Source organism: Carcharhinus amblyrhynchos, chromosome 27 (genome assembly GCF_965287045.1).
Source record: "Carcharhinus amblyrhynchos chromosome 27, sCarAmb.v2.hapA, whole genome shotgun sequence".
Taxonomy (NCBI): Eukaryota; Metazoa; Chordata; class Chondrichthyes; order Carcharhiniformes; family Carcharhinidae; genus Carcharhinus; species Carcharhinus amblyrhynchos.
In genome coordinates this window covers 40276411-40299254 of record NC_137350.1, presented here as the reverse complement: position 1 = coordinate 40299254, position 22844 = coordinate 40276411, and the positions used below count along the sequence as shown (strand labels likewise).

The following is a 22844-nucleotide window of genomic DNA, read 5'->3' as shown; positions in this document are numbered from 1 at the left end:
GTATCTTAAACTGATGCCCCCTAGTAATTGACTCTTCTACCCTGGGAAGAAGCTTCTGACTATCCACTCTGTCCATCGTCAGAGGAAGGGAACCTGCTGTCCAAAACCAGACTGATCTACACTAGACTGTGGAACTGAGGGGCTGAGGAATTTGTACAATTGACCATCCCAGCTGGGGATTGCTGATTGCCTTTGTCTTGGGAAGTTTTGTCAAAGAATAGCAGCTGATGGAACCAGTTTGGCTGTTAGAGTTGATGTAACCCAGAAAGAGGAAGGCTGTTTGCTTGCGTAACAGCATCTTGAGAAACAATCTCATCCACAAATCTGGCTGCCTTGTAATTCCTGTCAATGATATTGTAGGCGACAAAAATCACAGTTAATTGGTTAGCAATGTTCCTAGTCCGAGTTTTCTGGGGCTCAGAGAAATGCAACTTCCTGGGAAACATGGAATCCACTCAAAACCCAACTCTCGAGTTATAATCATTCCCTGAAAACACTATTAGCTTTGCAACAATCACTGCATTGCACAAGTACATGATCCGTGTGGAAAGCTTTCTCTCAGGCATCCTCCCATTTCACCCACTCTTGTGAATCTGTAATCAGGGCGGTGGCGATTTGTCAACTGACTCCCACACACAATGTTATATTCAAATGACAAATCAGTCTATTGGGAACACAGACACAATTATTTAACATCAGCTGGTGGCATTAACAAAGACAGCTTCAATAAAAGACTCTCAGCACAACTAGCCCACCAATTACAGTGTTTCCATGTGGGTGTGGAGCAGAAACCATAACAGGGGCCGATTGGACCAAATACACATCATCAATATCATTCCATAAATCTCACCTATGGCCAAAATCTGTTCCTTCTTCCTGTTACAAACATCCAAATCAGGAGCAGGAGGCCACTCAGCACCTCAAGCCTGCTGCACCATTCAGTAAGACTTGAATAGCACTTTAAGACTTGAATAGCAGATTAGCTGTAAAGACTCACGTTCTAATCAGTATTCTGTAAACTGTGTGTGCCTTTATATGCCCTGTTTCTGATGAGAACTCTCCACTCACCTGACGAAGAAACAGCGTCCCGAAAGCTTGTGGGTTTACTATCAAATAAACTTGTTGGACTTTGACCTGGTATTGTGAGACTTCTTACTCCATTCAATAAGATCACGGTTGATTGGACGGTAACCTCAACTCCACATTCCGCCTACCTGATGACTTTACTTATCAAGAACCTATTTCCACCTTAAAAATACTCTAAGATGCTGCACCAACAACCTCCTAAGGAAGAGAGTTCCAAAGACTCACCACCCTCTGAGAAAACCTTTCTCCTTAGCTGTTTTAAATGAGTGACCCCTTATTTTTAAACAGTGACCCCTCGCTCTAGATTCTCCCGGAAGAGGAAACATTTTCTCCACACCCAGCACCAATAACCCTCTGGATCTTATATGTTTCAATCAAATCACCTCTTACTCTTCTAAACTCCAGTGGACACAAGCCCAGCCTTTCCAGCCGTTCAGGTTACGATTTCTTGTTCCAGGTCGTGTTGGTTCTAATTGAGGTGCATTCACTACGAGGTTCTGTGACAATTTACGTGTTGTAAATTCAATATTACAATATCCTGATAGATGATTTGGGCAGTTTGCGATGTTGAATTGTTTTACTAAATTAACTGTTAGAATGGTTAGCAGGAGCTAGCAACAAAACCTTGTTCAAATATCTCTCCTGTTTCCCCTTCTGTGAGCCAGTTTTATCTGGTAATTGACTGGCGCAGATCGTCTGTGTAGGAACTAGCTATACAACAATGTCCAGAACGTGTCTTTAACAGAGTAAAGCATTCCATAGAATAAGAAGTGTTATTTAGAGATATTAGGGTACGTAGAATCATAGAATCCCTACTGTGCAGAAGGAGGGCATTTGGCCCATCAAGTCTACACCGATTCTCCAACAGAGTGTCTTACCCAGGACTCCACCCTATCCCCATAACCCCATGCATTTACCCAGCTAATTCCTACACATCTTGCGATGCTAAGGGGTAATTTAGCGTGGCCAATCCGCCTAATCTGCACATCTTTGGAGTGTGGGAGGAAACCGGAGCACCTGTAAAAACCCACGCAGACATGGGAAGAACATGCAAACTCCACACAGACCGCGACCCAAAGCCGGAATTGATCCCCAGGTCCCAATAGCAGCAGTACTAACCTCTGTGCCACCTGATTTTAAGGGGCATCTTAAAGGAGTTGAAGAGGTTTAGAGAGGGAATTCCAGACCTTAGCTAAAAGTATGATCACTGATGGTGGAGTGATTAAAATTGGGAGTTGGACAAAAGGATGGAATTGGAGGAATGCAGATATGTGAGGGCCGTAGGGCGGTAGGAGATTATAGAGATAGGGACAAGGCGACGCTCTTTAGAGATTTGAAAGCAAAGGATAAGAATTTTAAAATTGAGGCGTTGTCTCAGAGCCAGCATAGGCCAGTGAGCGTGGGCAGGGAGCTGGGTAAGGCAGGTTGACAGGTGCTGTTAGACAGGTGTGTAATTAAAAACAGGACATAACACAGCTCCACCCTGAATTCTGTAAGATATTAATCTGTCCCCAGCATTCCAGTAAGTTATATTTTTAAATTGCTGGCACCTTCAGTTTGAAGTATATTGTCACAGACAGGTTTGGCCAATCCTCTGAGGAACTCAGCCGCAGGCAATGCAGGTTCTCAACGTGGATAAATGTGCTTATCAAACAATAGAAAATAATCAAACTAATGTTAAAAGGTGAGAGTGTGACATGGCAAAATGTTCCTCCAACACTCCTCATTTCTCACTGTGGATTTTTGACATCTCATCTATCCACAGGTCTGACAATCCATTCATCTCTTGCCACATCCAAGTACTTTGCAACTTGTCTGGTTAATTTGCCTAATTAGAATAGAATAAGTTCTGTCCTTTCTCATTTATCTTTCATTGCTCTGAATAACCCTGCCCACATTTCATGTATTTTGAATCCTTCCTTGTTTGTTTTTCAAATGTTGATGGCTTCAATTGTTACTGTTGTTACGAAGATCTGCGTCAAGTAGCTACAGGTACGGAAATCAGGCTAACAGGAGCCCATGGAATTTATACAGCATTCACCCTGCTCATTCCAAAAAACCACCCTAACTTCAAAAAAAAATCACTATTAAGTGAGGAGGACCAGAAGTTTTGTCCAGTCCTGTAAACCTGGCTCTGAAGTCAGACACAGTGAAAAGTCTGACAACACCAGGTTTAAGTCCAACCGATTTATTTGATAGTAAACTCACAAGCTTTCGAGGTTAAGCTCTTCTGAAGAAGAGTTTAACCTCGAAAGCTTGTGAGTTTACAATCAAATAAATCGGTTGGACTTAAACCTGGTGTTGTCAGACTTTTTACTGTGTTTACCTCAGTCCAACGCCGGCATATCCACATCTGAAGTCAGAGCCATCCCTGTACAACACAATCAATACTTTCCCTGCCCCTCTCAGACTGCCTCCTCATTTTTAATCCGTGCTTGCTGAATAAACAATAAATGATACATTCCACAGGTAAGGTGTTAGCCTACCTGAGTACATTCAGTCTCTGAGTAGTATAGGAACCAACTTCTCATTTAAAATATTTAGCTATTTAAGGCCTTGCATATTCACATTGAATTGACTATAGATTTTTTCTTATTTTTCTAATCTCTCTCCCCCTGAAGGTGCTGCGACCATTGCTTGCCAGCGCTTGACAGTAATTCTCAGAAGGAACACTGCCCACTCTTGGCCGTTCTGGCATTTCTATGCGGTTATATAGTCAGGGGAAATAATTAAGAATCAGGAGCGGGAACTAGACCTGATTTAGTCATCGCTCCCTGTTCCCGACGAAAGTGCTGAGATCAATTCCAGCTGTGGAACTATCAGCCACTGCTATGGGTTATGGGAAGAAAGCGGGAAAGTGGAACTGATCCACTTCAGATCAGCCATGATCTTATTGAATGGTGGAGCAGGCTCGAAGGGCTAGATGGCCTACTCCTGCTCCTATTTCTTACGTTCTTATGTTCTTATGCTAAAGAGAGATAACCTCTGGTAAGGGCCAGGATTGAACCCAGCGTCACTTAGGTTCACTTCCTCAGTAGAGGAAACGCAAAGTTTGTTCAAACGTCAACTCGATATGAAATAATGTAATGAAAATTAGAATGAAATGGGTGGATTTCTTTACTCAACAAGTTGTCTGCCTTATCAGCTGGTTTTCTGCTTAACCCCAGACTCAGGGTCACTAAGGGGTAGGAGTTCACCAGTGGAGCTGGTTGACCAGCGCAGGATAATGAGCAGCCAGTCCTGTATCGCAGGCTGCACCCTGCCATTTGAGATACATTTCTAGTCCTAAGCATCTTCCCTGCCTTGTAGATAATGTCAATGAGGAAGTGACAATATCCTCACCAAGGAACCTTCTTTCCTGAATGAAACCTGCTGTCTGTTAGATGCAACACGGTTCAAAGGTCATTTTCTTCACACTCTGCAATTTGAATCAGAATAATGAGTGAGTCCCACTTCCACCCGGCAAATATTACTGGGAAACAATCGACTGAAAAACAACTCGCGAGAGAATAAAATTAAAAGCAAAAATTTCTGAAGATACTCAGCTGGTTGGTCAGCATCTGGGAGAAAGAGAGTGCACATTTCAGGTCGATGGCCAGTTCTTCAGAAAGTTCATCAGACCTGAAACATTAAGGCTCTTCCTCTCTCTCCAGATGCTGCCAGACCTGTAGAGTTTTCCCACAGTTTTGATTTCAGATTTCCAGCATCTGCAGTATTTTGATTCGCAGTAACACTCCTCGGATAAATTGATAAACTTACAGTTGGTTTTTCATGCACCTTCGTTCATTTAGAAATGTAATAAATATTGAAAGAACACTCCCCGCCCCCACACTGAACCCCCACTTATACACCGATTAGTACAATGCGAGAGCTTCAAGTAGAGATGGAGGATAGTGCGTGTTGTATATCGCACTCGTTACGCTGTGCTTTGGCGACAGTTATGATTTGAGAGATGGAATGCTGCTTGATTTTCTCATCACCAGCCTGAGTTCGATGTCGGGGAGGCTACCTTGCTTGGTCTGCGAGCAACCTTCATCCGTCGCAGCCAGGTGCAGATCAAACCGCAGTGAGGTGGATTTCTTCCGCAGGTGTGGATTATCCTTGAAAAAGGAACATTCCCACTCTTTGATAACCTCGTCCACCTTCTCTGTCCTGAAACAATCACAAGTGCATTGAGCAGACAGACTTTGAACACGACAGCAGGCATTGATTGGTAGACTTGATAGAACCTCAGCACACTGAATTAAGCTTTCGGCCCACTGGGCTAGTGCAGGTTTTTTGCAAGAGTTATCCAGTCAGTCCCACTGGCCGAATCTTCCCTCATACCTTGAAAATGTCTACCCAGCCAGCATTTATCCAATTCCCTTATCGAATCTGCTCCACCACCCTCTCAGATAGAACATTCCAGATCACAACTTTGTTTCTAAATATTTTAGTTCTATCTTCATGTTCTTTAGTTCTATCCCTGGGGATACTGTTTCTCCCCTATCTATCTGATATAACTCTTCATGTATACGGAAATATAGATCACTGGTTTGGCCACACTTGGAGTTACAGTCAGTTGTTCCGGACACCACAAGGGTACAATGTTCTTGGTAGGAGTGCAGCGTTAATCCACTAGAATGAGACCAGGCCACCAAGGATTAAATCTTGAGGAGAAATTTCAGTACCTAAGGCTGTATTCCCTGGAGTTTACAAGCTTGAGGGATGCTTTGATCCAAGTTTTTGGGACATAGAGGGGAAGAGAGAGGATAGATACAGAGAAACTATTTCCACAGGTTGGAAAGTCTAGGACTAGGGGCAGAATTTTAAAAATAGAGCCAGACCGTTCAGGAATAAAGTTAGAAAATCTATCGACACACAAAGGGAGGTAGAATTTCTGAACTCACTTCTGCAAACTACCATTGATGCCAGGTTAATTGTTACATTTCAATCTGAGATATATTGGGCGGAATTTTACTGGCCGAGGTTTGTCCGAGGCAAATGGAGAATGCCGTTCTCCACGCCTTGCACACCCCTGGAATCGGGGCGGGTGTGCCGGTAAAACTCCAGCCATTAACTTTTGCGATCCAAACTTATTAAGGGATTTGGGTCAAAGGTAGATAACGAGGTTGTAGTTCAGCTATGACCTCATTCAATGGTGTAAAGGATTTGAGGGCTGAATGGCCTCCTCCTGTTCCTATGTTTCTGACCTTAAACTCTGAGAACCAAGCAATTTCAGTTTGCTTAAATTCAGATGTTCTGTTGTTAACTTGATCGCTCAATATTTCCTTACATAGTGGTATAGATCAGGCGATACAATAATCTGCAGCCATCAACAGACGAACAAGCTATTCAGCAGAATTTTCCAAAAAAATGGCAAAGTATCAGCTTCTGACTGAAAACTAGCGTGTCACTCCCTAGAAAGACAGGCAGGTTTTCACTCCAGATCTTTTGTGAAAATAAAGCGGGAGTGCGAATTTTGCACCGGCTCCACAGAAATCAGGAAATTGGGATGCCATTTTTAACAGGCCCCCCAATCTCAAAGCTAAAGGACATCCCACCCCACAATGAACATGGGGACCCCAGCAGACAAGGGACGCACCCCAAACCCCTGGAACAGAGAAGGCCAACCTCCCCCCCTTCCTCCATTGGTTTTGGAAACCACGAGTGATTGCCGCTGACACGACCGTTCCAGCAGCAAGGAACATCACACGTAGCCTGAAGCTCTGGTGTAAAGCCGTTAATTATTCTAATCTATGGAAGTTCAGCTCATGCACTTTGTCCTTTCCGGGAGGATCCAGGAACATCGCATCCTGAAATTTTGCCGGCATAAATCTCATTATGATCCTCTTGCAAGATTTAGTGTCCATAATAGGAGTTGCTTACGGGGTGAAGAGGAGCCTGGACAATCAACACCCATCGTGACTTCCTCATGTGCCCCCAGACACCTCTAACTACAGCTCAATGAGAAATGCTCTGGCATTATAGATGTTAGGGCTTCACATCTGCTCCTAATCCTTGCGGACACTCTTCATTCCTGTACTGAGAGGAAGCTGCACTATTAGAAATGACAACATTTTGGAAAAGGATTCAAGCAGAGAGCCCATCTGCTCTCGCAGGCAGACCAATTCTGTGTCGCAATGTTGAAGAGGAGGAGACAGGTTTTTCCAGTTGTCCTCACTAACATTTTTCCCCTAACCAAGATCACTAAAACAGATTAGTTATTATTACATTGTCCTTTGTGGAATGCTGCTCCGGGCAAGTTAGTTGCTATGTTTCCTGCTTTACAGCACTTCAGAAAATTATTGTCTGTAAAATGCTTTAAGGCATTCTGAAGTTGTGAAAGACTATAGAATTGTAAATTTTGCTGTTCAGTTCTTTAACCTTTCCTCACAAGCCCCAGGTTACACTGACAACTTGCAGACCGTTCAGTACAGACAAGGGTCAGTGTCTGAATTCCTGAGATATCCCGGGTGCACCGTGTCTGTCTGCTGGAGAATCTATTGCTGTGTTTCGAGGGACGGAGGGCAGAATTCTTTAAAAGATAGCATTTTGAAAGGAGCTGTGTAGGGTGGAACCAAACCTTTGTGAGTTGGTGGGAAAGTTTGTTGACATAATCCCAAAATTTATTGTCTAATAGCTGATAATTTTCAGCTAAATCATTTCTGGCAAATCTCAAAGTTCTGCATTAATCCTGACAACTTGCTGATGAATGAGAATTTGGAATTTATCATCTAGCAGTTACCATTTCTCTGACAAATAAATTGATTCATGCTGGTTCTCCATTTAACAGCTTGCCAATACCTTACCCTATTTATTAATCTGTAGGTAAAGGACTTACTTCTGAATGAGAAGGTTGTGGGTTTAAACCCTAACCTAGAGACTACGAAATCTAGACTGAAACTCCAGCACAGTACTGAGTGAGTGCGAGGCTGCCAGAAGTGTCAGATTTTGGATAAATCTTTAAACTGCTCCTTTCAGGGAGATATAAAGGATTCCACTGCACTAACTTGAAGTTCTCTCTCGAGCCCTGGCCAATTTTAGCTCCTGAAGCAATGTCATTAAAAGAACAGGGTATCTGGTTAGAATGGGATTGCTGTTTGTGAGAGCTTACTGTGCACAAATTCGGTGCAACAATTTCTACTTTATAAAATTGACTACACTGCAAGAGTACTTCATTGGCTGTGAAGAATGTTGGGACATCCTGAAATTGCGTAAAGTGCAACATAAATGTAATTCTTTCTTTATTACAAGTTATGTTGCTGTAGATAGTGGATACAATATCTCTATCGAGTGCTCACATTGGCCAGAATTTTACCAGCATGCCTGTCCTGATTCCGGGAGCAGGCGAGGCTCGGGAAACGGCGTTCTCTGTTGCCCTCGGGCGGGATCGTATGGAACTCGGGTGGACGTGTCAGTAAAATTCCACCCATAGTGTTCAGATTCAAAAGTTAACTCGCTGATAACTGTATGCCATTGAAAGAAACCAGATCACCTCATAATGGCCAGGGTACAGTAACGTGGGGTTATTGTTCTGAAAGAATAACCAAGTGAATGTGAATTCAAATCCCCGCAGGGCAGGAATTTGAAGTTAGTTTTAAAAATCTGATTACAAAATGTGTGAACTCCAACTGGTTCTCCAGTGCCAGTCGGAAAGGACAGCTCCTGTCCTTTTTGGCTTTGCATTGAGATGTGACTCTAGCTCCTCAGCAACATTGGTCCCTCAGAATTGCCCTCTGGAGAGAAAGCCAGGCACAGATTGTACAGCCATAGAGTCATAGAGGTTTACAGCATGGAAACAGGCCCTTCAGTCCAACTTGTCCATGCTGCCCTTTTTTTAAACCCCTAAGATAATCCCAGTTGCCTGCATTTGGCCCATATCCTCCTATACCCATCGTACCCATGTAACTATCTAAATGCTTTTTAAAAGACAAAATTGTACCCACCTCTACTACTACCTCTGGCAGCTTGTTCCAGACACACACCACCCTCTGTGTGAAAAAATTGTCCCTCTGGACACTTTTGTATCTCTCCCCTCTCACCTTAAACCTACACCTTCTAGTTTTAGACTCACCTATCTTTGGGAAAAGATATTGACCATCTACCTTGTCTATGCCCCTCATTATTTTATAGACCTTTATAAGGTCACCCCTCAGCCTTCTACACTCCAGGGAAAAAAGTCCCAGTCTATTCAGCCTCTCCTTATAACTCAACTCCTGGTAGCATCCTAGTAAATCTTTTCTGCACTCTTTCTAGTTTAATAATATTGTACTGGAGCTGGGCCAAACACTCTGTGACTCAGGGTTCCCGACCCCTCATAGGAATCATGAACCATTCGGGAAGCTTTTGAAAGGTGAGTTCAGAAGGTCTTGTCCATAGCTTCCACACCTTTTCCATGCCCTCTCATTGGCTTCTATTCGCCCTCTCTGCCCATTCACCCAGTATTCACTATGTACTGGACCAATCAGCCACAAAAAAGCACAAGTGTTGAAATCCTGAGAAAAGAATCTCCCATTCAGAAATCCGCTTTGGAATAAATTGCTGTTTTTAAAGGCCTTCAAAAGTGTCAATCTGACATGGAAATTATAATATTAGTAAAAGAAGCTTAACCACTTCACATTTCTCAATCTTGTCTAAATAAGCATATAGACATGGAGACAAAGATTACAGAAAAAATAACTTTTTCTAATTAAAAAAAGGCAATCAACAAAGTAAACACCCAATTCAGTTGTCAAAACAGAATCCCCGTTTAAGCTTAGACATTTGTGAGTTTTGGAGCTCAGCCAAGCATTGGGAATGAGTACAGGTGAGATTTTCCAGATGGCTTTCTAACCAGCTCGCCTTGGCACAGCTCCACCACTGCAGCCCCCTGTAATTAGCTTTCAAGGTTGGTGGGACCAACCTGCCCCTGCCCCCAATCCATCCCCTCACCTCCCAACATACCCTGCCCCATCCCGAGTGAAGACTGAGCATAATGGGGCCCTTTAAACCAACTGGAGCTACCCCTCCTGGTGGTGAAAATCTAACCCATTTTCCTCAGTGTAAACTGGTAACTTAGTGGATCAATAATGACCATCGACCATAATCATGAGGAATGGGCCATGAGTTTGGCAGCAATTTTGTTTGACATACTCAATGCTCTGTTAAGAATGGAATAAGAATGGTCACACTTACTGAATTTTGCCATGAGCTTTCGAACTCTCCGCCACTGAACTGCACCCTAATATTTCCTGAGTTGTCACCATCTCAATCCTCTGCTCCAGCCGACTCGCGATGGCAGAAACTACTGGAGACGCTGTCCCATCAAACCCTGTGGATCAAGTCTATTAACAGTCAGAACTCAGCGGCTATCCATCTTTACCGTAAGGTGATGGTGTTTAGGAGGTATAGGAGCAGCCCACTCCCTAACTACAACGGGATGGCTGCCTTGTAGGGGAGCAGGGGAATGGTGAGCTGGGATTGGCCCCACAACTCTCACAGAAACTTTGATTTAAAAATTAATGTCCAATGGGGGAGAAACTCCTCACATTGGGCAGGAAGATCTTTGCAGGAAGAGAGGGGACATCAGCAATACAGTTTGCAGAAACACAGGCTGATAGCTCTGTGCTTAAAAATGTGAGTTTTCTTTCTGCTCATTCATCGAATCAGAGAAGCATACAGTGCAGAAGGAGGCCATTCGTCCCATTGAGTCTACACTGACCACAATCCCACCCAGGCCCCATCCCCATAATCCCATTCATTTACCCTAGCTAGCCCCCTGTCAGTAGGGTCAATTTAGCATGGCCAAGCCGTCTAACCTGCACATCTTTGGACTGTGGGAGGAAACCGGAGCACCCGGAGGAAACCCACGCAGACATGGAGAGAACATGCAGACTCTGCACAGACAATGACCTGAGCTAGAGAGTAACCAGCCTACTGTTACTCCAATTCTGTTCCCACTCCTACTGGTGCACCAAGGCAGATTTCCATCTTTTTCCAGACCTAATGATTTCCAGAACAGGCCACTAGTCTGTCACCAGTGGTTTACAGTTTGATGGGCACTACTGCACATCAAGTGTGTCTGATCAGGGCTGGGATTCTCTCCAGTGCTGTTGATTTTGTGAGTGTGATTTTCAGGTTGAATCTCCCACACTCGGAGCATCACAGACTGCCCTCGGGGGATTCACTCTGGAAACTAGTGGGTGGGGCCTGTTCTCACCTGAGACGCCGGCAGCAAAGCGCTGAGTGGGCCACTGCGCATGCGCTGATCTGTCAGAGCAGAGATCGGAACATGCGCAGTAGCCTCACATTGCAGGTCCCCAATTGCTGGCCAGCCCCGCAACCCCCACATCGCGGTCCCTCTGACCACCCCCCCCCGCAATGGCCTGATTGCTGGCCAGCCCCGCAACCCCCACATCGCAGTCCCTCTGACCACCCCCCCCCCCCGCAATGGCCTGATCGCTGGCCAGCCCCATAACCCCACATCGCTGTCTCTCTCTGAACCCCTCGTGGCCTGATCGTTGGCCGGTCCACAACTCCCCACATCGCTGTCTCTCTGACCCCCCCATGCCCTGATCAATAGCTAGATCCAGTGCATTCATAATGTTATTTGAGCAGTGCAGTGGACTGGGAGAGTTGTTCCCTCCCTCCCCCGGAGTCTCTCCTGCTCTAACCACCAGCCATTGACAAATTTGGAGGGATTTGCAGGTTGGCACTCAATGTGTTTGGTTGCGTTACGTACGCACCTTCCCAGGCCATCAAATCCTGGGGTGGGAGTCGAACCCGGAGCTTCTGGCTCAGAGGCAGGGACACTATCCATTGCGCTACAAGATCATCCCACTGTCACTGTTCATTCTGAATTGTCCTGTGAAGATGTTTTAATGGATAATTAATTGGCTGGGTTGCTTCAGTAGGTGCGGGACTGGAATGGTGGAGCGTTTCGGACTGTTTCAGAGGCCAGGCTTCTTTGAAATACATCAGTGAACTAGTTACATTATATTTTCATAACACAAACCTTTTTGGCCATTTTCTGGTACTCCCCCTTCCTCCCTCCCCGCCCCCCAGGAAGCACTGTCTCAAGCTGTCAGTGATATAAATAGAAGATTGATAGCGACACCCATCCAGGAAATCAATAGAAACAACACAGTCTCTGTTCAGAGAAGCTGTCGGAATGAGGTTCTGCAGGGCTATGGGCCAAGTGCTGGTAAACAGGATTAGAACATAAGAACATAAGAACATAAGAAATAGGAGCAGGAGTAGGCCATCTGGCCCTTCGAGCCTGCCCCGCCATTCAATAAGATCATGGCTGATCTGTCGTGGCTCAGTTCCACTTTCCCGCCCTCTCCCCATAACCCTTAATCCCCTCTCTTATCAAAAACCCATCAACCCGCTTCTTAAAAATATTTAGCGAGGCAGCCTCCACCACTTCAACGGGCAGAGAATTCCAGAGATTCACCACCCTTTGAGTGAAGAAGTTCCTCCTCAACTCCGTTCTGAACTGCCCCCCCTTTATCTTGAGGCTGTGCCCCCTAGTCCTACTGTCTTTTTTGAGCGGGAAGAGTCTTTCCACCTCTATCCTATCCATCCCATTCATCATCTTATACGTCTCAAGGAGGTCAGGTGAAGACTCGATGGGCCAAAGGACTACTTCTACACTGTATGGTTCTATGATACAATGAAAATAATACTCCTAGTTTTCCCTCTCTTCCTGACCAATAGGAATCTCCTGTTCACACTGAGACCGGAATCATCCACATCCTCCTTCTTCCTACAGATCATGGTGTGGGGAAAAGGGGGCGACACCTAGTAGAGGAAACTCGACCCAAAAAGCCACCATCTACACTACTGATTGGATGGAGGGATTGTAGTCAAATTTGCCAATGATACAAAGATCGGCAGGAAAGTAAATTGTGAGGAGGATACAAAAAATCGGCCAAGGAGTATAAATAGGTGAAGTGAGGGGGTCAAAAGAATTGGCAGATGCAGTGGGAAAAGAATAGAAAAAAGCTTGCAGAGGGATCTGGGTGTCCAAATTACAGAAAGTTAATACAGGTACAACAAATTATTCAGAAGGTAAATGGGATGTTGAGCTTTATTGCAACAGGAATGAAGTATTAGAGAATTCTTGCTACAACTGTACAGGGTACTGGGGAGACCACGCCCAGAGTTCAAGTGCACACCAACTGCAGTTCTGGCCTTCTTATTTAAGGAAGGATACTGGAGGAAGTTCAGAGAAGTTTCACTAGGTTCATTCCAAGGATGAAAGAGTTGCCTTATGAGAAAAGACGATCGGTTGGGTCTATTCCCGTGGAGTTTTGAAAAATGAGAGGCAATCTCTTTGAAACCGTTAGATTTGATCAAGATGTTCAAAATCATGAAGGGGCTGGACAGAGTAGATAGGGAGAAACTGAACCCACTCATACAAGGATCAAGAACAAGAGGGTCCAGATTTAAAATGATTTGCAAAAGAAACAAATTGTGGTGTGAGAGAAAACTTTTCCACATAGCGATTGGTTGGGGTCTGGAATACTCTGGCCGCAGGTCTGGCAAAGGGAAGTGTGATAAAGGCAGGTTCATTCGAGGCATTTGAGGGCCTGAGGTGATTAATTGAGGAGGAGTCCGAGGAGTGGAACTAAGTCACGATGCTCATTTGGAGAGCCAGTGCAGACACGATGGGCTGAATGGCCTCCTTCTATCTCATAACAAATCTGTGACTCTGTGAAATGTATCAGATTCTGGGGTGTTTTGCCAGTGCAAGTGCTCAAAAGATGTTTCCCCTCATGCAGAAATCTGAAACGAGGACACAGAGATTCAAATATAAGAACATAAGAAATAGGAGCAGGAGTAGGCCATCCAGCCCCTCGAGCCTGCCCCGCCATTCAATAAGATGATGGCTGATCTGATAGTGGGTTCAGTTCCACTTATCTGCCTGCTCCCCATAATCCTTAATTCCCTTATTGGTCAGAAATCTATCTACCTGTGACTTAAACATATTTAACGAGGTAGCCTCCACTGCTTCAATGGGCAGAGAATCCCAAAGATTCACTACCCTCTGGGAGAAGAAGTTCCTCCTCAACTCTGTTCTAAATTGACTCCCCCGTATTTTGACGCTGTGCCCTCTAGTTCTTGTTTCCTTTCTAAGTGGAAATAATCTCTCTGCTTCTACCCTGTCTAGCCCCTTCATTATCTTATATGTCTCTATAAGATCTCCCCTCAGCCTTCTGAACTCCAACGAGTACAGGCCCAATTTACACTCTTCAAAGTAAGAGTTAGAACATAGAACATAGAACAATACAGCGCAGAACAGGCCCTTCGGCCCACGATGTTGCGCCGACCAGTTAAAAAACAATGACCCACTAACCTAAACCAAACCCTTACCATCCATAAACCTATCCACGGATCTCTTAAACGCCCCCAAACTAGGCGCATTTACAACTGCAGCAGGCAGGGCATTCCAATCCCTCACCACCCTCTGGGTAAAGAACCTACCCCTGACATCCGTCCTATAACTACCACCCCTTAATTTAAAGCTATGCCTCCTCGTGCTAGCTTTCTCCATCTGAGGAAAAAGGCTATTACTGTCCACCCTATCTAAACCTCTAATCATCTTATATGTTTCAATAAGGTCCCCTCATAGCCGCCTTCTTTCTAACGAAAACAACCTCAAATCCCTCAGTCTCTCCTCGTAGGACCTCCCCTCCATACCAGGCAACATCCTAGTAAACCTCCTCTGCACCCTCTCCAAAGCCTCCACATCCTTCCTATAATGTGGGGACCAGAACTACACACAATACTCCAAGTGCGGCCGCACCAGAGTTTTGTACAGTTGCAACATGACGCTGCGGCTCCTAAATTCAATCCCCCTACCAATAAACGCCAAGACACCGTATGCCTTCCTAACAACCCTATCTACTTGATTCCCAACTTTCAGGGGTCTATGTACACATACACCTAGATCCCTCTGTTCATCCACACTATTCAGAGTCCTACCATTAGCCCTATACTCTACACATCCGTTATTCCTGCCAAAGTGAATTACCTCACACTTTTCCGCATTAAACTCCATCCTCCACCTCTCGGCCCAGCTCTGCAACTTGTCCAAGTCTCCCTGTAGACTAAGACACCCTTCCTCACTATCTACCACACCTCCAACTTTGGTGTCATCAGCAAATTTACTAATCCACCCAACTATACCCTCATCCAGATCATTTATAAAAATTACAAACAGCAGTGGCCCCAAAACAGATACCTGAGGCACACCACTTGTAACAGAACTCCATGTCGAATACTTACCATCAACCACCACCCTCTGTCTCCTATCTGCCAGCCAATTCCTGATCCAATTTCCTAGATCACCCTCAATCCCATACATCTGCAATTTCTGCAGAGTTCTCCCTTTGGAGTCAGAGATAGAGTCATAGAGGTTTACAGCATGGAAACAGGCCCTCTGGACCAACTTGTCCATGCTGCCCTTTTTTTTAAACCCCTAAATTAATCCCAATTGCCCACATTTGGCCCTTGTCCCTCTATACCCATCTTACCTATGAAATTATCTAAATGCTTTTTAAGAGATAAAATTGTACCCACCTCTACTACTGCCTCTGGCAGCTTGTTCCAGACACTAACCATCCTCTGTGTGAAAAAAATTGCCTCCTGGACACTTTTGTATCTCTTCCCCCTCACTTTAAACCTATGCCCTCTAGTTTTAGACTCCCTACCTGGGGAGGAATTCTTTCTCCCTCAGCCAGGTTAATGTGTGGAACTCTCTCCCGCAGATAGCAGTACAGGTTGTCTCACTGAATTCGTTCAAGGCTGACTTTGGAGATGTCTGATCAACAGCAGGTTCAAGTGGCTGCATGGCCTAATGCTGTTCCTGTTTTCTAGGATCTGAAACCAGTGTACTCTTGGGAAAATATTAGATTCTCTCTGTGAGTGGAATTTGACAACCACATCACAATGCAGCAGGAGCTGAAAATACAGGGAGCCGTTTAAAGTGCACCTCCTTCAGCAGAACAGGAAGATACCAGCGGAGGGAGGCCATAAAATTCCATCCTTTGTCTCTGAAGGTACTGAGTACACTCTATCTGATACACAGCAAAGCTCCCTCTACACTGTCCCCCATCAAACACTGATGTGGAGATGCCAATGTTGGACTGGGGTAAACACAGTGAGAAGTCTCACAACACCAGGTTAAAGTCCAACCAGTTAGAGTCCATCAAACACTCCCAGGACAGGTACAGCACGGGGTTAGATACAGAGTAAAGTTCCTTCTACACTGTTGTTCAGACATATACATCCAACTGTTTGATGCTGTCTGCGGCACAGGGATAGGACGTTGTGTAGACAAGCCTAACACAGAAATCTGTGAATTAAGACACATATCAGACTTACGCGAAGGCAGGGTTATATCTCTCTGAGTGAAGCTGCTGTGGGAAGGTCGCTGCCTATCAGAGCCAGCACGAGAGAGTCTGAAATGTAGAAAATGTGTAAAAGCTGTAAAATGTTTGTTTAGTATCAGGTAAACATTTGCTGTTGACCATCATTGCGTGGATGGCCCACCAGCAACCTTGCTTATGGTAAGATTCTCATCTTATATCCAACCACGCTCTCAAAGCCAGGCTGACACAGACACTGGGGTTAAATCCAGAGGAATTCCAGTGGATTATCCATAATTCCGATATTCCAGCCAGTGGTTAATGAGCTTCTTGATTAAAACTCATTCTGTTACACAGCAACTGGGTCATCTCCAGCCTCTCTCCAGTATCCATCCTGCCAGGTAAATTCCTGACCTCCATTGCTACTGAAGCCGCAGCATATTAAACTCCACTTTTCAACAATTCCCTTTATTTCTATCACATTTCTAACAAATGTTCCACAGGTGCTTCACATGGGCACAGTATAACACAACTTGATGCTGAGATGTGTCGGATGAGACTTGGGCCAAAAGTTTGAATCAGTTTTTTAAAGAGGGAGAGGTAGGCAGATAGTGGGGAGGTTTATTGAGGGAATTTCTGAGCTTTGGGTACAAGAAGCTGAGGTGGTGACAGAGCAATTCCACTGGGAATGTTCAAATGGCCTGAATGAGATACACACAGAGATCTCAGAGGGTTATGCGGCTGGAAGTCCCTTTAAATGAAAACCTTTCATTTATCTACTTCTCCATCAAGTCTCTCCTCAGTCATTTCTTTTCCTGAGTAAAGGAGGAACCAGTCGGCTGAAGGCTGTCAGTTTGATGTTTGATTATCACATGTGGATTAACTAGAATTCTTCATCGACTCTTCGAGCGATGTACAATTATAGGAACAAGGGTATAAGCTGTGTCCAAGCTCACTGGTACACAGACTTCTGTCCAACACTACACTCACCCATAGGTCAATATACTCACTGCGTGGGTAATACGGTACACAATCCCACATTAACCCTATACGTGCCAGACTCTGACGCTGCATATCCTTTCCAGCTTTCCCTGATAGCTTTAACCTCTCATACTGCACATTCCTGACTCACTAAAAGTAGAAAGAAATTTAAGCAAGGGGAAAGGAGGCTAAAAGGGGTCATGAAAAGTAAATGGCCGACAGGATTAAAGAAAATCCCAAGGCTTTTTATACATATATAAAGAGCAAGAGGGTAGCCAAGGAGAGGGTTTGGCCCACTCAAAGACAGGGGAGGGAATCTATGCGTGGAGCTAGAGGAAATGGGCAAGGTATTAAATTTGTGTCAGTATTCACCAAAGAGAAGGACTTGGTGGATGATGAGTCTGGAAAAGGATGTGTAGATAGTTTGAGTCATGTTGAGGTCAAAGAGGCAGTATTGGGGTTCTTGAGAAATAATAAGGTAGCCCCAGGGCCTGATGGCATATACCCCAGAATACCGAGAGAGGCAAGAGAGGAAATTGCTGGGGCCTTGACAGAAATCTTTGTATCCTCAATAGCTACAGGGGAGGTCCTAGAGGATTAGAGAATAGCCAATGTTGTTTCTTTGTTTAAGAAGGTTAGCAAGAATAATCCAGGTAATTACAGGCTGGTGAGCTTTATATCAGTGGTAGGGAAATTATTGGAGAGGATTCTTCGAGACAGGATTTATTCCCACTTGGAAATAAGTCAACATATTAGCGAAAGGCAACATGGTTTTGTGAAAGGGAGGTCGTGTCTCACAAGTTTTCGAGGAAGTGACAAAGATGATTGATGAGGGTAGGATGGTAGATGTTGTCTACGTGGACTTCAGTAAGGCCTTTGATAAGGTCCCTCATGGCAGACTGGTGCAGAAGGTGAAGTCGCATGGAATCAGCGGTGAGCTGGCAAGGTGGATACAGAACTGGCTCAGTCAAAGAAGACAGAGGGTAGCAGTGAAAGGGTGCATTTCTGAATGGAGGGCTGTGACAAGTGATGTTCCTCAGGGATCAGTGCTGGGAGCTTTGCTGTTTTAATATATATAAATGATTTGGAGGAAAATGCTTTGATTACTAAATTTGCAGATGACACAAAGGTTGGTGGATTTGCAGATATCGCTGAGGACCAGCAGAGGATACAGCAGGGCATAAATTGGTTGGAGACTTGGGCGGAGAGATGGCAAATGGAATTTATTCCAGACAAATGTAAGGTCATGCATTTCGGAAGATCTAATACAGATAGGAAATATACAGTAAATGGCAGAACTCTTAAGAGTATTGATAGGCAGAGGGATCTGAGTGTATGCAGGTGGAGAAGATAGTCAAGAAGGCATATGGCATGCTTGCCTTCACCGGCTGGGGCTTTGAGTTTAAAAATTGGCAAGTCATGTTGCAGCTTTATAGAACCTTAGTTAGGCCAGACTTGGAATATAGTGTTCAATTCTGGGCACCACATTACCAGAAGGACGTGGAGGCTTTAGAGACGGTACAGAAAAGATTTACCAGGATGTTGTCTGGTATGGAGGGCATTACTTCTGATGAGCAGTTGGAGAAAATTGGTTTGTTCTCACTGGAAGGACGGAGGTTGAGGGGCGACTGGATGGAACTCTCCAGGATTATGAGGGACATGGACAGAGTGGATAGTCAGATAATCAGGGTGGAAGAGTCACTTACTATGGGCACAGGTTTAAGATGCGAGGAACAAGTTTTAAAGGAGATGTTCTTTTACACAGAGGGTGGTGGGTGCCAGGAACTTGCTGCCGGGGGAGGTAGTGGAAGCAGATACGATAGTGAGTTTTAAGGAGCGTCTTGATAAATACATGAATAGAGGGACATGGTCCCTGGAAGGGTAGGAAGTTTTAGTTCAGTTGGGCAACATGATCAATGCAGGCTTGGAGGGCCGAAGGGCCTGTTCCTGTGCTGTAATTTTCTTTGTTCTTTGTGTGTGAGACTCACTGCCCAGCATGTAACTGTGAGCCACAAAGAGTAGGACATTCTCGGCCTGATTTTATTTCATCTTACTTGAAGCAAAAGTATCTTGACGCCTCAATCTTAAATTTCTCATCCTTGAGTTCAAATCCCTTTACAGCCACAGCCCCTCATTGTCTCTGTAACTACCTTCAGCGCTACAACTTTCTGAGATAGAGTCATAGAGGTATAGAGGTTTACAGCATAGAAACAGGCCCTTCGGCCCAACTTGCCCATGCCGCCTTTTTTTTTAAACCTCTAGGCCAATCCAAATTGCCCGCATTTGGCCCATATCCCTCCATACCCATCGTACCCATGTAACTATCTAAATGTTAAAGGAGTGACCTCTGCAGTCCTTTCATTCTGGCTTCTCGAACATCCCCAGTTTTAATCACTCCACCACTGGCAGCCATCGCCTCAGTCCCAAACTCTGGAAATGCCCTTCCTCCACCTCTTCACCTCCCAATCGCGATTTTTTATGATGCTTCTTCAAACCTATTATATTACCAAGCATAAAAGTAAATAACTGTGGCTACTGGAATCCAGTTTATATTCCCAGATATAACACGGATATTGTGTTATATCTGGGAATATATCTGGGGTAAACACAGTAAAAACTCTGACAACACCAGGTTTAAGTCCAACCGATTTATTTGATAGTAAATGCACAAGCTTTCGGTTTAGTCCCTTCGTCAGGCGAATGGAGAGTTCTGGCCTCAGACAGAGCATATAAAGCACAGACAGTTTACAGATTACTGATTAGAATGCGAATCTTTACACCTAACCTGCTGTTCAATTCCTAAAGTGGCTGACAATGTGAGTGGAAGGAGCACTGATCACAGGTTAAAGAGATGTGTATTGTCTCCAGACAGTACAGTAAGTGAGGTTTTGCGAACCCAGGCAAGTCACAGGGGTTACAGATAGTGCGACATGAACCCAAGGTCCCTGTTGAGACCGTCCTCGTGTGTGGAACTTGGCTATCAGTCTCTGCTCAGCGACTCTGCGCTGTCGTGTGTTGTGAAGGCCGCCTTGGAGAATGCTTACCGAAGGTCAGAGGCTGAATGCCAATGACCACTGCAGTGTTCGCCAACAGGAAGGGAACAGTCTTGCCTGGTAATTGTCGAGCGATGTTCATTCATCCGTTGTCACATCCTCCAAGGCAGCCTTCACATTCACATTCTAATCAGTAATCTGTGAACTGTCTGCGCTTTATATGCTCTGTCTGAGGCCAGAACTCTCCATTCACCTGACGAAGGGACTAACCCCGAAAGCTTGTGAGTTTACTATCAAATAAATCGGTTGGACTTAAACCTGGTGTTGTCAGACTTTTTACTGTGTTTACCCCAGTCCAACGCCGGCATATCCACATCAATATATCTGGGAACAGATATTGTGTCACCTGTTCCAATATCTCCTTAGGTGGGCTGGAGTTGAATTTTGTTCAGTAATGCCGCTGTGAAGTGCCTTTGGATGTTTAACTACATTGAAAGTGCTATATAAATACAGGTTTTTGTTGTTGTATTACTAACTCCTCCCCTAGAGGTAGAGACAAAATAAGTCAGCTACGGGTCCAACAGGAACCCCCCACATCCCCCCCACTCCAATCACTGTCCTGCTGGGAACATTGAGTGAGATCAGCCTCTGATGTGAGGCCTTCCACAGCTGAATAGCTTGCCAGCAGTGACCATCCAGGCTCACATGTAAATAATGCGGGAAGTGAATAAGTTGCATCAGTCCTTTCAGTAGGGAAGGGGGTGGTGGGGGGTGGCAGGGATTGCGGGGGGGTGGTGGTTGGGATTGAGAAAAAAAACTACCAAGAAATATTCTAATAGTTTTAAATTCCAAAGTATCAAAAACACGATTTAACATAAAGGTGATGTTAAGAATTCAAGCAACTCACTCAAGATGGCTCCAGAGCAAGGCAACTTCTTGCAAGCTGTGCCCAGCACACTTTCTAATTCTATCTTTTATTCTCGTTTTATGTTTCTAAAACTTTATCCTAACTCTTTTAATCTCTCTAACAACACAATATTACAATCTCTTACAGATTTGGTGATCATTAGGCTCTGCTGCTGTCAGACTTTTGAATGGACTACCTCGCATTAAGTTGATCTTTCTCTACACCCTAGCTATGACTGTAACTCTACATTCTACACTGTCTTCTTTTCTTCTCTATGAACGGTATGCTTTGTCTGTATAGCACGAAGAAACAATACTTTTCACTGTATGTTAATGCATGTGACAACAATAAATCAAATCAAACAGATCTGAGGGAATGGGAATGGTGGAATTTTACCTGCTCTCCTCTCTATCCAGGAGACTGCGGTACATCGATATCTCTCGCTCCAATCTCATCTTTGTGTTGAGCAATAGCTCGTGTTCCCAGGCCTGGTTCTCAATGTCCTTCCTGACATTCTTTAACTCTCCCTCCAGTTGGTGAATCACAGAGCCCAGACTCTTTAGCTGGACCTCATACCTCTGCTCAGTCACTTGCAGCGAGTTCTCCAAACCCTTCTGCTGTGAAAACACATCAGTTCAAAACAGGAGCGTGATCATTCTCAACCCAGGGCAAAGGTTCTCTCAATCAGTGTTCCTATTTTTATTTTCACAAGACACGCCCATCACACATTCATTACTCTATCTCTGTTGTAATTGTAAAAGTTTAGCAAATGTTGCACAAACCTTTATTTCTAATGGTCACAGTTTTTCACTGATATTTTTTATGAACACATAGAACCAAAACCATAGGATCTCTACTGTGCAGAAAGAGGCCATTCAGCCCGTAGAGTCTGCACTGACTCTCCAAAACAGCATCCCACACAGACCCTCCTCTCCACCCTATTCCCATAACCCTACACATTTATCAAGTTTAATTCAGCTAACCTGCATATCTTAGGACACTAAGGGGCAATTTAGCATGGCCAATCAAACTAACCTGCACATCTTTGGACTGTGGGAGGAAACCCAATAAGAAGTCTCACACACCAGGTTGTGAGACGTCTTACTGTGTTTATCCCAATCCAACGCTGGCATCTCCACATCATTCTTTACTCAGAGAGTGGTTGGTGTGTGGAATGGACTGCCTGCTGTGATAGTGGAGTGGGACGCTTTAGGAACTTTCAAACAGTTACTGGATAGGCACGTGGAGCACACCAGAATGATAGGGAGTGGGATAGCTTGATCTTGATTTCGGTCAAAGGCTCAGTAAAACATCGAGGGCCGAAGGGCCAGGACTGTTCTATGTTTTGTCATGACTACCATCGACAGAGGAAACCCACACTGACACGGGGAGAATGTGCAAGCTCCACACACACAGTGACCTGAGGCTGGAATTGAACCTGGGTTCTTGGTGCTGTGAGACAGCAGTGCTAACCAATGTGCCACCGTTCCCTCATCTGAAAGGAAAGGAATTTGTAAGGCTCTGGGAAAAAGGTGGAGGTGG

At 44.7% G+C, this 22844-nt stretch overlaps 1 protein-coding gene across 1 annotated transcript in view; it reads right to left on the bottom strand.

The window, feature by feature from the left end:
• Window positions 1-4876: 4876 nt before the first annotated feature.
• krt222 (keratin 222) overlaps window positions 4877-22844 on the bottom strand; it is a 29712-nt gene continuing 11744 nt past the window's right edge. Inside the window, exons 3-6 of the mRNA XM_080213376.1 lie at window positions 21699-21919; window positions 16438-16514; window positions 10243-10378; window positions 4877-5238 (exon numbers count right to left, since the gene is read on the bottom strand). Of these exons, the coding sequence (XP_080069502.1) occupies window positions 5025-5238; window positions 10243-10378; window positions 16438-16514; window positions 21699-21919 (648 nt within the window). The 3' untranslated portion in view covers window positions 4877-5024. The remainder of the gene's footprint in view (window positions 5239-10242; window positions 10379-16437; window positions 16515-21698; window positions 21920-22844) is intronic.